Source organism: Erythranthe guttata, chromosome 4, assembly GCF_056151865.1.
Source record: "Erythranthe guttata isolate IM_541 chromosome 4, IM_541, whole genome shotgun sequence".
Taxonomy (NCBI): Eukaryota; Viridiplantae; Streptophyta; class Magnoliopsida; order Lamiales; family Phrymaceae; genus Erythranthe; species Erythranthe guttata.
In genome coordinates, this window is record NC_142536.1 from 1393376 (window position 1) to 1407556 (window position 14181).

The 14181-nt window shown below is 35.6% G+C and overlaps 1 protein-coding gene and 1 long non-coding RNA gene across 3 annotated transcripts; one reads left to right on the forward strand and one right to left on the reverse strand.

Moving 5' to 3' along the window:
- LOC105953222 (ent-copalyl diphosphate synthase 1) lies at positions 1 to 6795 on the forward strand. Of its 2 annotated transcripts, none has more exons than XM_088816260.1 (14): positions 1 to 313; positions 572 to 643; positions 825 to 919; positions 1092 to 1425; positions 1508 to 1694; positions 1954 to 2168; positions 2258 to 2491; positions 2581 to 2807; positions 3962 to 4077; positions 4998 to 5096; positions 5187 to 5441; positions 5597 to 5711; positions 5973 to 6185; positions 6504 to 6795. In XM_088816260.1, the coding sequence occupies exons 1-14, from the start codon at positions 217 to 219 to the stop codon at positions 6726 to 6728; spliced, it is 2484 nt and encodes an 827-aa protein (XP_088672386.1). In that variant the 5' UTR covers positions 1 to 216; the 3' UTR covers positions 6729 to 6795. The 2 variants fall into 2 exon arrangements, with proteins under 2 accessions (XP_088672386.1, XP_088672387.1); XM_088816261.1 differs by having other exon boundaries at positions 15 to 313; positions 1095 to 1425.
- A 1765-nt stretch (positions 6796 to 8560) lies between these two features.
- Positions 8561 to 11184, reverse strand: LOC105953217 (uncharacterized). Its single transcript, XR_016030675.1, has 5 exons — positions 10992 to 11184; positions 9724 to 9875; positions 9547 to 9620; positions 8799 to 8868; positions 8561 to 8701 (listed from the first exon to the last, which is right to left on the reverse strand). It is a non-coding gene; the product is annotated as an uncharacterized LOC105953217 (long non-coding RNA).
- Positions 11185 to 14181: the final 2997 nt, after the last annotated feature.

A 14181-nucleotide genomic window follows, 5' to 3' on the forward strand; every position in this document is an offset into this window, starting at 1 on the left:
GGAAAGAAAAGAACAGGAGTGCCCTCATTCTCATGAATTTGGATGATCCCATGCACCCATTCGCGGGAATCTCTTGGGAATTCCTTTCTGTCTTCTCCTTCTCCTTCTCTCCTACTTTCTCTCTCTACTTTCTCTCTCCTTCTATATAAACCCCCTTTCAATTCCTCTCTCTCTCTCTCTTAAACCACAACCACCACAACAAATTTTATAATAAACATGTCTTTTACTACCTCCCACCACTCCGCCTCTCTCCTCCGATCATCCGCCGCTCACGGCGCTCTTTTGCCGCCCGCAGCAGCTCGTTTCCCTGCCGGTGAATCCTTAGTCTCTCTCACACACTCACACACACACACACACAGTACACACGCGCGCAGTTGTTGATGACCCCCATTTTTATTATTTTTTATTTCTTGAAATGGTTAAGAGCTAGTGTGACTGATGAACGTTAAACTTTGGGTTGCATTATGATGTTTCTTTTGACGTTTGCCGCTTTGTTTTCTTACCATTTGGAATCGATATGATTGATTCCTGAAATTCCCAAGCTGTAAAGTTACATCAATTTTCATTGCAGGGTTTTCCAGACAACTACTTACTTCCAGTTGTCCTCTTCACTGTAATGCCATTTTCAAACCTCGTACACAAGGTAATCATTCATTCTACTTACATACATATACATATATAAAATAACATAATTAAAAACATAAACCCCCTCTTGAAATTAAATTGAATTACTAAAAAAAAAAATTATTTTTTAATTGGTTAATATATATATATTAATTAGTCTTCGTTAATTACAATTAACGGGATGATTTAATATAATGCAGAATACATAGATGTGATTCAGAACGGTGGTTTGCCGGTGATAAAGTGGCACGAGATCGTGGAAGATGACTCACGAACAAATAGTACTGATCATAAGGTGGAAGCTAACACAATTTTTTTTTTTCTTTTCTCTTGTTCATATTTACATACTACTCATAATAAATTAATAATCAGCAAATATTTTTTGGCTTTTCTTTCGAATATTCAAATCTGATTTAATTACCCACTTTTGTTTTTTTTTTTTTTTTGGTTTACTTTTGCATCAAAAGAAGGAGAAGGAGGCCGAATCATCTGACAAGATAAGGGAACTGGTGGAATCGGTGAGATTGATTTTGACTTCGATGGGCGACGGAGAGATAAGCATATCTCCGTACGACACCGCGTGGGTGGCGTTGGTGGAGGACATCAACGGCGTCGGCGGCATGACGACGGCGCCGGCGCCCCAGTTCCCGTCGAGCCTAGAGTGGATTTCGGAAAACCAACTCCCCGACGGGTCGTGGGGCGCCAACTACACTTTCTCAATCTACGACCGAATCATCAACACGTTAGCTTGTGTAGTTGCTTTGAGATACTGGAACTTACATCCCCACAAAACCGATAAAGGTAATTACTTAATTAATTAATTAAATTAATATAATATAATAAAAAAATAATTAATTAGATTTGAAATGTAAATATTTGGCAGGGATAATATTTATAAAAGAGAATATAGAGAAGCTAGGGGAAGAAAATGAAGAGCACATGCCGATTGGGTTTGAAGTGGCGTTACCATCACTCATTGAATTAGCCAAAAAGTTAGATATAGACTTCCCATACCAAGATTCTCCTGGTTTAAAACAAATCTATGCTAAACGAGACCTTAAGCTCACAAGGTATGTGTGTGTGTGTGTATATATATATATATCTTATACATATATATATATAATATTCCAGCATGTACAAATGAATGAAAGAGAAAGACACTATTTGAAAGCAACCTTATCTGTCACATACATAAAAGTATATGATAAAGATAGGTCCAAAAAACCATATATATATATGTATAAATTAATTTTTTATTTCTGCCTACATATATGTGTGTAATAATTGGGTGTGTGTGTGTGGGGGGATATATATATATTGTATAAATAGGATACCGAAGGACATAATGCACAAAGTGCCGACAACATTACTACACAGCTTGGAAGGAATGGCAGATCTGACGTGGCAAAAGCTATTGAAATTACAGTCTTCAGATGGCTCTTTCCTTTTCTCTCCTTCCTCCACTGCCTTTGCTCTCCACCAAACCAAAGATCATAATTGCCTCCAATATTTGACTAATTATGTTCGTAAATTCAACGGTGGAGGTAAAATTTCTAATCCTAATTAATTAATATTATTATTCATTAATTAATTTTTCATGATAACTAATTTAATTTGTGATTAATTATTTTAGTTCCGAATGTGTACCCGGTGGACTTGTTCGAGCATCTTTGGGCGGTCGACAAGCTGCAACGGCTAGGCGTTTCTCGGTATTTCCGGGAAGAAATCGAGGAATGTATCGAATATGTACACAAATACTGGACGGATAAAGGAATATGCTGGGCGAGAAACTCGGAAGTTCAGGATATTGATGACACGGCCATGGGATTCAGGCTTCTCAGGTTGCATGGCTACAATATTTCTGCAGGTAATAATATATATGCAGGTGCACCGTATGGTTCATGGTCCGTGCATGTAGTGGATACATATTACTAACTGATGGTAATTGGTAAGCAGAGGTGTTCAAACATTTTGAGAAGGGTGGAGAGTTCTTCTGCTTCGCGGGGCAGTCAACGCAGGCTGTGACCGGGATGTACAATTTGTACAGGGCTTCTCAGTTGATGTTTCCTGGAGAAGAGATTCTTGGATTTGCTGCTAGTTTTTCGGCTAACTTTTTGAAACAAAAAAGAGCTAATAATCAGCTTTTGGATAAGTGGATTATTACCAAAGACCTTCCCGGCGAGGTCAGTTTATTTTATTCAATATTATTATACCCTTTACTATGCATATATATGTATATATGTGTGTGTGTGTGTGATAGTGTGTGTTTCTTAATAATGTAGATAAAACCCACACTTCTAACTCGTAGATAAATGTCCTGATGTGGCGATTTCACTGCCACTAAGATAACTATAACTCCCGATAGATCGGGCAGTTAAATGCTACACCTGATTACTTATACTAGTTATTTTTTTTTCGATTATTAAAGGTGAAGATTTTTTATTCAATTTTTTTTTTAAATTTTCTTTATGGCCCATGCAATGTTGTGGGTTTACTTTTAAAAGTGAAGAAACTTTTGGTGAGAATAAATATATTATTAGTAGTATGAAAGTTATCTAGAAAAGAGAGACATACACATGTTTAGGAAGCAGATCAGACATGTCATATGTGATTCTATCTTACTTATTAAAAGAAAAGTAGGATACTAAAATAATAATTAATTTGCTAAATGCCAGCTTAATCAAAAGGGTTTATTTTTAAAATCTTTTGTTTTTCTCGTTGTCCCCTTCAATTAATTAAGCTTAAACATTAACTAAAAGTGAGGGAGTTTGAGTTATATTTTATATAATGAAAAGTTCTAAGTTGGTATTTATTTATTTATTTGTGTTAGGCCCCCTTCTCATGGATTTTGTTAACTGTAATATATTATTAATTAAATGCCATTTTTTTTAAGTTAAACTCTAGTTTGAGGCGCTGAGTAATTAGATGTTACACCTAATCATTTATATTTTGTGAATTTCAGCAATAGATCTACACATAATTACATACACATATGATATAAATAACCAGATTTTATTACATTCATATCTCTCCAATCAAACAAATTTCTAAAGTAACATGATTCCAAGGGCAAAATTTTGATGATTAGGACATATGCCACTTGCCACAAGCTTAATGACATTGTACAAGAAAACAAATTAATTAATTTTTTTTTCTTCATAAGTTTGGCGTTTTGTTAATGCAATTTTTTGATCAATTTAGTAGTGGATGCCTATCCAATTGAGCAAGTCTAAGTGGCTCAATTTCATAATCGTGTAGCCTTTTGAGCCCTGAATTAATTATATTTATTTATTTTAAATGAATAAAAATAATAATAATAATATAATTATTATTCCAGGTGGGATATGCACTAGATGTGCCATGGTACGCTAGTCTACCTCGAGTCGAAACAAGATTCTATTTAGAACAATACGGCGGCGAAGACGATGTCTGGATTGGCAAAACCTTATACAGGTACTCTAACTAATTCTTAACTGTTTTTACTAATTACCGTTTTACCATCATTATTTTACTTTACTAGTTTTTTTTTTTTTTTTTTTGCAAAATCATGAATACAAAATCTTGACTTGTGCAAAATAGAGGTGGAAATCGAAACCGGATTTTCGAATTCCACCGAGCTCGATCCAAAAAGTTATGATTTTGGAACGATTTTTTTCCGTTCCAAATTCGGATTTTCCAATTTATTTTTTGATCGGAATTGAAATATATATGACATTTCAATTCTCGATTCGATTTTAATTTGAGAGAATAACACCGAAAAATTGGAAAAAAGAATATTCAATTGAGGAACATTCTGAAACAGCGGTCAATATTAATCCCTACCTATAAGAAACGAATGAAAATACACAAGTTCAACTTATTTTCATGCAAGCCTATGCTTTTCATATGAATCACATGGATAGCACGTGACATGATTTCGTATTCTTATCTTCTAATTATTAACATTAAAAATTAAAGTCAATTAATATTTGCAACAGCTGTTAATTGAAAGAGTTTGAGCACAAAAGCCAAGTTTAGGCGGCCATGTATTTACAATTACAATATAGTTGTCCACAAAGATTAGGACAACATATATCTTCTGACACCATCAAATTCCCTTTCAAAATTAACCATATTAATTAGCATAATGTGACAGAAAAAATGCATATTCTAGAAGGTGATGCTTAGCTTACGTAGTTAAGATTATTTAATTTTATAAATAATATAATATTAGATGAAGATTCTTGCTAATTTGTCTCGTACATTGTACTCTTGTACTGTTTTTTGCGTGATTTTTTTATTGTTAGAATTATTGTATTTGAAATGAATTTAATTAACCGATACAGCATGAAATTTTACTGCACAGTAATAATTATTCAGCAATTTATATTCAGGATGCCATACGTCAACAATAACACATATCTGGAACTAGCAAAATTGGACTACAACAATTGTCAGGCATTGCATCAGCGGGAGTGGAAAAGCATACAAAAGTAAGATTAATTTTTTTTTCTTTTCTTCCAGATTTTTTTTAATGTTTCGAAAAGATAAGTTATTTTATTTGATTTAATCTTTTGGTGCAGATGGTTCAGAAATTGCAGCCTTGATGAGTTTGGCTTAAGTGAAAGAAGTGCTTTACTAGGGTACTACATATCCGCTGCATGCATATTCGAGCCGGAGAAGTCGGGAGCGCGGTTAGCATGGGCTAAAACAACAATTTTAGTCGAAACTATAGTGTCGCATTTCGAGCAAAAGCAACTTTCGAGAGATCAGAAACGCGCCTTTGTCGATGAATTTGAACATGGCAGCGTCCTCCACAAGTATGCAAATGGAGGGAGGTAAAATTCCCTAATTAATCTCATAAACCTAATTTACTTTTCAAACTTAATAAAAATCAATATTATTTAATTAAAAATATATAAACGGATATGAAAGAAGAAAAAAAAAAGTATTTGAGCTTGGCCTCTGGAGTAATAGAAAAGAGGTATTGCAGGTATAATAAAACAAGAAGCAGTATTGTCGGGACATTGCTCAGAACGCTAAACCAGCTCTCATTGGATACACTGTTGGCACACGGCCGAAACATTCAACAGCCACTCAATCATGCGGTAAAACTCCAAAATCCTCATTCAACTCCTCCTGCCCGTACAAATTCTTACTTTTCATTCTTTATTATTTCACTTTTTCTTTTTTATTAAATATCATTCCAATATATATAATATTTTATTGATTTTTAAAGTTCAAAAAAAAAAAAAAAAAAAAATAGAATTAATGCTAATAAAAAATTGCGAAAAAATTCTAGAGTGGCCAATATTAAAGCCACTTAAGTGACATAAAAAATGTCTTGACTAATGACATGAAATGTGCAGTGGCATAAGTGGCTAAAGACATGGGAAGAGGGAGGAGAAATCGGACAAGGGAATGCGGAGCTCTTCGTCCGCACATTAAATCTGTGCGGCGGTGGCGGTGGCGGTGATCATTGGGTGTCTGAGGAGTTATTATTGTCGCATCCCAAGTACAAGCAGCTCTTGGAGACCACGACAAGAGTCTGCAGTAAACTGCGTCTATTTCAAAACCGAAAGGTTAGGGACAAAATTTCCTATTTACGGTTATCTTTCTTGATAGAATTTTGTCAAACAGCCGCACACAGTAACACATTTTTTGCCAGGTGAGATTTTGGATCTATCTTTATGGCTCATATCTTCAATTATACAATCATTACATAACCACATATTTATAACATGAATCCTGCCAGATACTAATTCCCAAGCTTAATTGTAATTCTTGTCTCCTCTTTGCCTTTTCTTTTCTCTTTTCATTTAATCTTCATTTTTCATTTTTCAACAAAAAAATAATACTTTTTTTGTCTAATGTTTTAATGCTCTACTTGTTTCGAACAGGCGCAAGGATGCATGGCTGATACTAGAGGCATCACAACCGCAGAGATAGAATCGGACATGCAAGAACTAGTGAAATTAGTTCTTACAAAATCCTCAGACGATTTAGATTCACAGACGAAGCAAAACTTTCTTACAATTGCTAGAAGTTTCTATTATGCTGCGTATTGTAACCCTGGAACCATCAACTTCCACATGGACAAAGTACTCTTTGAGAGAGTACTCTGACCATGTACATGTAAATGGTACTAATGTAAATAAAATTATCAAGAGTATAATAAATCATAGCAATAAATCTCTTGGTGCACTATAAAATATTATAATATAGGTAAATATATAGCAACAAATATATAAATATCAACTGATAGACAAGCACCAGTTCTCGGATAAAATTCACGATGACCCACTAAATCTTGAATATAAAGAGTATATTGATTTGGAGACCTCAACCAATTGAATTATTGGATGCATGCACAGAAAAAGTTCCTGCTTTCGTAAACTAGTCCAACCCCAATACCTTTTTTTCTATCAAATAATTACAATGAAGAACTAAAGAAAAAAGCCCCACTTTGTATTTGTATTAAGAATTTTGATTTGTTGAGAAGTTTTTTAGGGTGATGATATGCCTAGTTCAAATTTAGACCAAGAGGTTTCGGGTTTTCGGGTTTACCTGATTTCAAGGACTCTTGAGCCACCCAATCGATTTTTGAACATCATCGGACGAATTATCTAAAGTAAATTTGTATTAAATATTGTATAACGAATTAACTCAATTTGTTATTATGAATCGTTTAACTCCATTCTTTTTAATTCAATAGAAATCTAAAGGTAAGTAAGATGTTTTAGTGGCCATTAAGGAGAGGCAGGAAAAGAGAGCATCACCCACAATTGCTCTTTTACAGTATTGATATGATCTATTACCTACTAGGGCTATATTCGGATGAACATCTAACTTTTTCGAACAAGCTAAAGTAAAACTTAAAAAAATACGAAGAAAGGGGAAAAGAAATTGATGGATTTGATGTGGATGAGGAAGAAATGTTGGAAGTGGGTTGTCTAGGCTTATCTGACTTTACAAGAAATGGCGCACCGCACGAGTTAATGTATAGTAAAACAAAGCCCATCCCATGCAGTATCTATATATATCTGTCTTAACACTTGTGTTGCCCAAGCGGCCAACATAAGATATGTAATGGAACCCACATCAACCACAATATCCATCTCATCCCCATATTGGTGTTGACTTTTTTTCACCTTGAGAGAGAAAGAGTGATGCCATGTCAGCATAATGCAACACACATCACCACAATGTCCATGTTCCATCATCCCCAATTCGGATTATTATCGACCGGCATGCTAATTATAGTACTACTTTTACTGATAATTTATTTTTCTTATTAAGATCGCTTTCTCTCTCTAGCATCCACTCTCGCTCTCCCTCCTCTATCCTCTCTCTTTCTTTCAATTCACCACTAAAAACTGTCTCTTAAAAGTCTCCCTAAATCCTACAGAATTTGAGGAAAATAGATACAAATATAAGCTTTAATTTATATTTTACATTTAAATATTGTCGGCAGATTTAGATGAATTTCGATTGTACACTTGGCAAAGATCGAAAAGGAAAACTTCCTTCACCGATGGATGCAAGTTTTAGTGACACTTTTCATGTGAATGTAAGAATTTTAGCAACAGAGGCATACTATCGTACACACATGACATTATTACCAGTCACAAGCTATAAAACCGCTCCTCCAAAAATCATGTGAAATTTGACTTAACAGTTAAACCGGAGAATTGTTAGTATCCACCATATCTTGTAAGGGAAAGTCTTGGTGGATCCCTCATAAAATCTTGATATTTTTCTCCAGTTCTTGTAAATATCACTTAATTATGAACAAACTTTATTTGTAGCCACTTTATATTCACACCCAAGACTTTACCATACCGGGCTGAGTTTTAAGGCCCCAACGATGTCATGTATTAAGCCCAACCCAACTTCCCTTATTTCCCCCAAACCCGAACCCGTGTTTTTTAAGCTTTACTCTAATCCATTACCATTTCAACTATATAAATAGATTATGATTCAGGTACGTACCTTATCGAATCTACTCTTCGTCAGGTTAAGAAAATTAGACCTCATCGTGTTACAGCTCATCTCGGAGTTCCTGGAGAGGAATAACAGACTTCTTTTTTCACGTCCCCTGATAAAGCATTAAGCATTCCTCAATCTAAATATTAATGTAATTATTTAGCCACAATTTGAAGGAAAAGAAAAAGTAGCATTTTATTATCCCCTACCTTCTCAGATATCTTGATGGCAGGTATATTTGAAACTCAAACAGAACTTCCACAAATTACGCCAATATCGCTGTAAAAAATTATGTTCGCTTTATCATACAAAGTTTACTGAGAAACTGTGCTCTTCTGGAAAAAGGAAAAGAAATTGGTAGGAAATAGTAACCAAGAGAAAAAATCAAGTGCACGATAATTTCACCAATAAATTTAGCTTTGTGATTTAGCGTTTAACTGTTTAAGGAATTGCAGCTAAGTGATTTAAGGAATTACAGTAAGTACAATTTGTGCTAACAAGTTTATCATACATATACAACCTATTTACAAAAGGAAAAGAAAGTTTCCTTCACAAAACCAACCAGTTCAGACAATCTTTATGCAACCTTAAATTTAAATACTCGGACTATGCTAATCTGCTAATCGTACTCCACTTCATGCAACATATTCTAGATTCCGATAAATAGTGAAGAGAAAAAAACAAAACAAGATCGCTAAATTGCTTGCAAACATTGTTCACGGTGGAAGTACAAATCAAGATCGAAAAAAATACATCTCTTAACCTTAAAAAAAAACACATAAACGAAGGGAAGAGCTCCAGAAAATAACTGAAGAGATTCCCTAGATTGAGGTATGAGGAGTGCAAGATCAAGCTATAAAAAAAAAAGCAACTAAATAACAAACAAGATGTGAGAATCTCAGACAAGATCACAAGAAAATGAGATCTTAGGACAACGGCCAAATCGCAGTTTCTTACCATAGCATTGCGCAAAGGCCATGTTTTCCCTGGTATCCTCCAGTAGATTCATCAGTTTCTTGGACAATTGATGCCTGCTTTGCAAATAAATAGCAAATAAAAAAAAGCTATCAGAATCTCAGACAAGATCACAAGAAAATGAGATCTTAGAACAACGGGCGAATCACAGTTTATTACCACAGCATTGCGCAGAGGCCATCTTTTCCCTGGTATCCTGCAGTAGATTCATCAGTTTCTTGGACAATTGTTGCCTGCTATGTTCGAGACCTTCAGTTACTGCAGTTACATGTCCATGCCATAACGCTCCTTGTCCTTCAACCTCTGGATTGCTGTAAACATAACCAACACTCGCATCTTAATACTGAAGAATTTCCATAACGATTTGCAAACACATTCATCTTAATACCAAAAAAAAATTCAGAACGAACCACAACTCCTTGTGAGATTATTCAAAATACCAGAAGCACCAGAGCCAAATCAAACCAAGAACCCTTTTCCTTAACTTCTTAATTCACATTTACAAATTACTAAATATTCATCAAAGCAATTGAGGTCTCAGATCATTAACAATGAATTAATCAAACGAGTTCATCTGAGACATCTCATATTGGTGAATCTACATAATAACTGTAGCTAGTTTAATCAAGCTATCATACTTAAAAACAACTTCCAGATTACTGGTACCAGATATTTCCCTTTTTTTTCCAGACATACGCATCCTCACCTAATACTAAATCACAAAGCATATCACTACTTCTAATTTTTGTTCCAATACATTCTTCACTCACTCTTCCTGAAAAATATTTCACACTCTATTACATGAAGAAACTATTATAGTTCACCATGGTTTGAAAAATATATATCTGTCCGAATTTCGTGAAAAATTAGAAAATGAATCCATGTAGATATTACATAGTGCATTGCATGGATTAATACTCGGCAATAAATAAAAAATCCTCTAATCCTTCAACGGTTGCGCTTTCTTAAAATTTCACTCCTATATAAAAATGTAGACACGGTATTAAATTAAAACTGATCTAATCCCCCCATGGTTAACTTCCTCGATTATATCCCCAACAGAAATCTCCAATTCACTCACCGTGGCACGAAACCAGAAGTTTCTAGTATTATTTATTGAACACCTTTCAATCTGATACATGATACATCAGATACACAAGGAAAAACGCGCAGAAACAAGAGATCTGACTGTGTATTTCAATTCAACCAAAAACTGGGGGAAAACAGCATACAATTATACAGAAGACGAACGAACACGAATCTTCCATTTACCAGTAAATAATAACACCATAACCAGCATTTTTGTTTTTTCGCTTTTTTCCTTTTTTTTTTTTTTTTTTTTGAGGAAAACACCATAATCAGCTATTATATGTACAGTTATCAAAAAAAATATACAATGTACACCATAACAGAGTGAACTCACTCACCGTAGCCTATGAGGCCATGATTCAGCTGCGATAAGCTTCAGCCGCGCGAAAATAATCCGGCCATAGCGCCAAATCGATCGTGCCGAATGGCGTATTGAGCTGCATTTCGTGTAGGTTCTGGAAATTTATTAATTAAACGCGCCATGATTTTTAAAATTAATTTGATTTAGTTTGTTAATAAAAATGCAACCTCGTGTAGAGAGTTCTATTAGGGCACATTGTTGCCGTTGGGCTCAACTATTGGGCCTCGGGCGAGTTGGATTTTGTTATATCGAGTTCAGACTATTCGTCCTAAATTATTTCCAAGGCTTATGTAGAGGTGCTACTAAATTGACTTCATCAATTAATTTGGACGATTCGGCCCAAATATAGGAAATTCTATTAAATTTATATTAATGTTGAAACTTATGTAAAATAAAATTTCCCTATTTATAATGGTGAAAAATAGTAAAATTTTGTTAAAACATAAAAATATAATTAAACTATAAAAATATGTAAAATAGGGATTGATCAAATTTTTTAAGAAGTCACATTTTGAATTTTAGATAACTCAATACATCAAAGTTGTGGGCAGTATCCATTGATTCATGTATATCTTTCTCGTCCGACATCCAATTTTGGTGATTTAAGTTGGATTAGAAAACTAACTCAAAATACTACAAATTCTATTTTTCGGGTTTTATAAAATTTGGAATTAAAAATGATCAAAATCACGTTTGAAGCCGTAACGGTATTATTAAAGCTCGAACGACATTTATCACATCCCTTTCATTAATTAAACCGACAAGAATTGTTCCAAAAACAAAAGGGTTGATTGGAAATTTGAGATTTCTATATTTTAGTCACTTATATTTTCTCACTGACCATATGTGATGGTCATTTTACGAAATTTCATTATTTGATAAAAAAAAATTAACATATTTTGTCTTAATTAATTACTTACATCAAACGAATTTTTATTTTTCTGTATATTTTTCTACTACTTTATATTGCGTATTCTCTTTTAATATTACTATTTTGATGATTTTTTTTCTAATTAAATATTTATTTTCATGATAAAATATGGGATTTGCTTTTTACCGTTTGAAAATTGCTATTTACCGTTCAAAAAAACTCTCTCTCTCTCTCTCTAAAAAAAATTGCTCTCAAGACGATTTCTTCACAAATCATTCTTATTGGTGTGATATACGAACATAAATGAGTTCATCGGATGAAGATCGGGATAGCGAACACAGCGAGGTAAAAATTCCGTCTTTTCGATCGAAAAAAATGGGCTAAACATTCAAAAGCCCAACTTGGGCGCCCGACAGTGCAGTGCACGCCCATGTTGGGCGTGCAGTTGGCTGTTACACGCCCATTATGGGCGTTTGTAGGCCAACTGCACGCCCAACATGGGCGTGCACTGCACTGCCGGGCGCCCGACTTGGGCTTTTGGGTTTTAAACCCTTTTTTTTTTTTTTTTTTAAATCAATTTTTTTACGTTTTTTTCAGGACGATACGTCTACATTTGAAGTTGATCATACCGATTATTTTACCACTACTCAGTTGTTTGACTCGAAGGATGAGGTAGTGGTTTGGGTGAGGTTCGTTGCAAGAGGTCTTTTTGTGAAAATAGTAAAAAGAAGCAGTCCTAAAAAAAAGATTTTTTTGACTTGTGACCTATTCGGGGAAAAACGAGAATGTCCATCAACTAATCCAGACGCGCGCCCGAGAAGGACCGGTAGCCAAAAGATAGGTTGTGGTTTTTATATTGTCGGAGAGCTACGATGGGATGATAGATGGGAGGTCAGAGTAATATACGGGAAGCATAATCATGTTCCGATATACAAGTCCGGGCATGGGATGAGTGCATTGTCTCAGGAGGAGGCGAAGATCATTAGTGATCTGTCACAAAGTCATGTGCCGCCCAAGAAGATTTTGGCTAACTTGAGACAAAATGGTTTGGGTCTCGATGCTTATTCGAAACAAATATACAATCAGAAGGCGAAATTGAAAAGACTATCTAGGGGTGACCGTACAGTGATGCAACACTTGATTGGGTTGCTTGAGGAGCATAACTATTACAAGTGGTTCCGTACTGATGAAACAACACATGCAGTTACTGATTTGATGTGGGCTCACCCTCAATCTGTCGAATTGTTAAGTAAGTTTCCGTACGTATTACTACTTGACAGTACTTACAAAACCAATCAGTACAAATTGCCAAATGTCGTAGGCAATATGCGCTCCAAAACTCGGAATCAAGTGAGCGTATTTAGGTCCACCGGGTGTCTCACCAGTCAACATCCAAGGTCGAGAAGGAAGTTTTTTTCTCGGAGCGGTACGGGACCTCGAGACAGGATTAGAACCATCGAAAGTACCACCCATCGGGACAGGAGGCGGAGTCGGAGTCGGAACATCCTCGTAATCGTCATCGGATGGAAAATCCGGCACCGGAAACTGATACTTCTGCTGAAAGCGTAGTTGTGGATCGTACTCGTACTCCTGCGGATGCATATATGCATCCATGTGTGCATCCATCTCCTGCTCGGCCTCTGTCTCCTCCTCAATCATCGTACGTGGGGGTACAAAAGCACCAGTGCGTTCCCCACGACGTTTAGAACTAGTAACATTTCTATTATGTGTCCTTCCCTCCCGTTCCGCAGTAGTCTCCACCACCGGATCTGCAGGAGGACGAATCAGGGGTCCTTTCCCTTTTCCCAGTCCGAATTTTTTCGCCCAATTAGACATCCTGTAAACATAAAATTATTATAATTTCATTGAATTAACTAAATTATATTAAATTTACTAACTTATTTTAATTCAGAAAAAAAATATTTCTTTTAAATCAAAAAAAAAAAAAAAAATTAAATCGAACGCCCGGTTTGGGCGTTTCCCGGCCGAACCGGCGCCTGGACCGGGCGCCGGTTCGCCCGGGAAACGCCCAAACCGGGCGTTCAAGCAGTCATTCCACGCCCAAGCCGGGCGCCGGCTGCATGAACGGACGCCCACTTTGGGCGTCCGTTCATGCAACCGGCGCCCGGCTTGGGCGTTTGGTCAATATGTCCGAAAATTTTCAAAGCCCTACAAATCGATTTGTAGGGCTTTTAAACATGAAATTGGTTGCAAAATCGAGTTACCCATTGCATATAACACATGTAGGTGTTGAAATTACCTGAAAAAATCGAAGCCCAAACCCTGAAATTGGTTG

Coding starts and splice junctions, on each gene's coding strand:
- LOC105953222 (XM_088816260.1), top strand. CDS start 217: ATGTCTTTTACTACCTCCCACCACTCCGCCTCTCTCCTCCGATCATCC. Junction 644..824: donor TTTCAAACCTCGTACACAAG/GTAATCATTCAT, acceptor AATATAATGCAG/AATACATAGATGTGATTCAG. Junction 5,712..5,972: donor AACAGCCACTCAATCATGCG/GTAAAACTCCAA, acceptor TGAAATGTGCAG/TGGCATAAGTGGCTAAAGAC.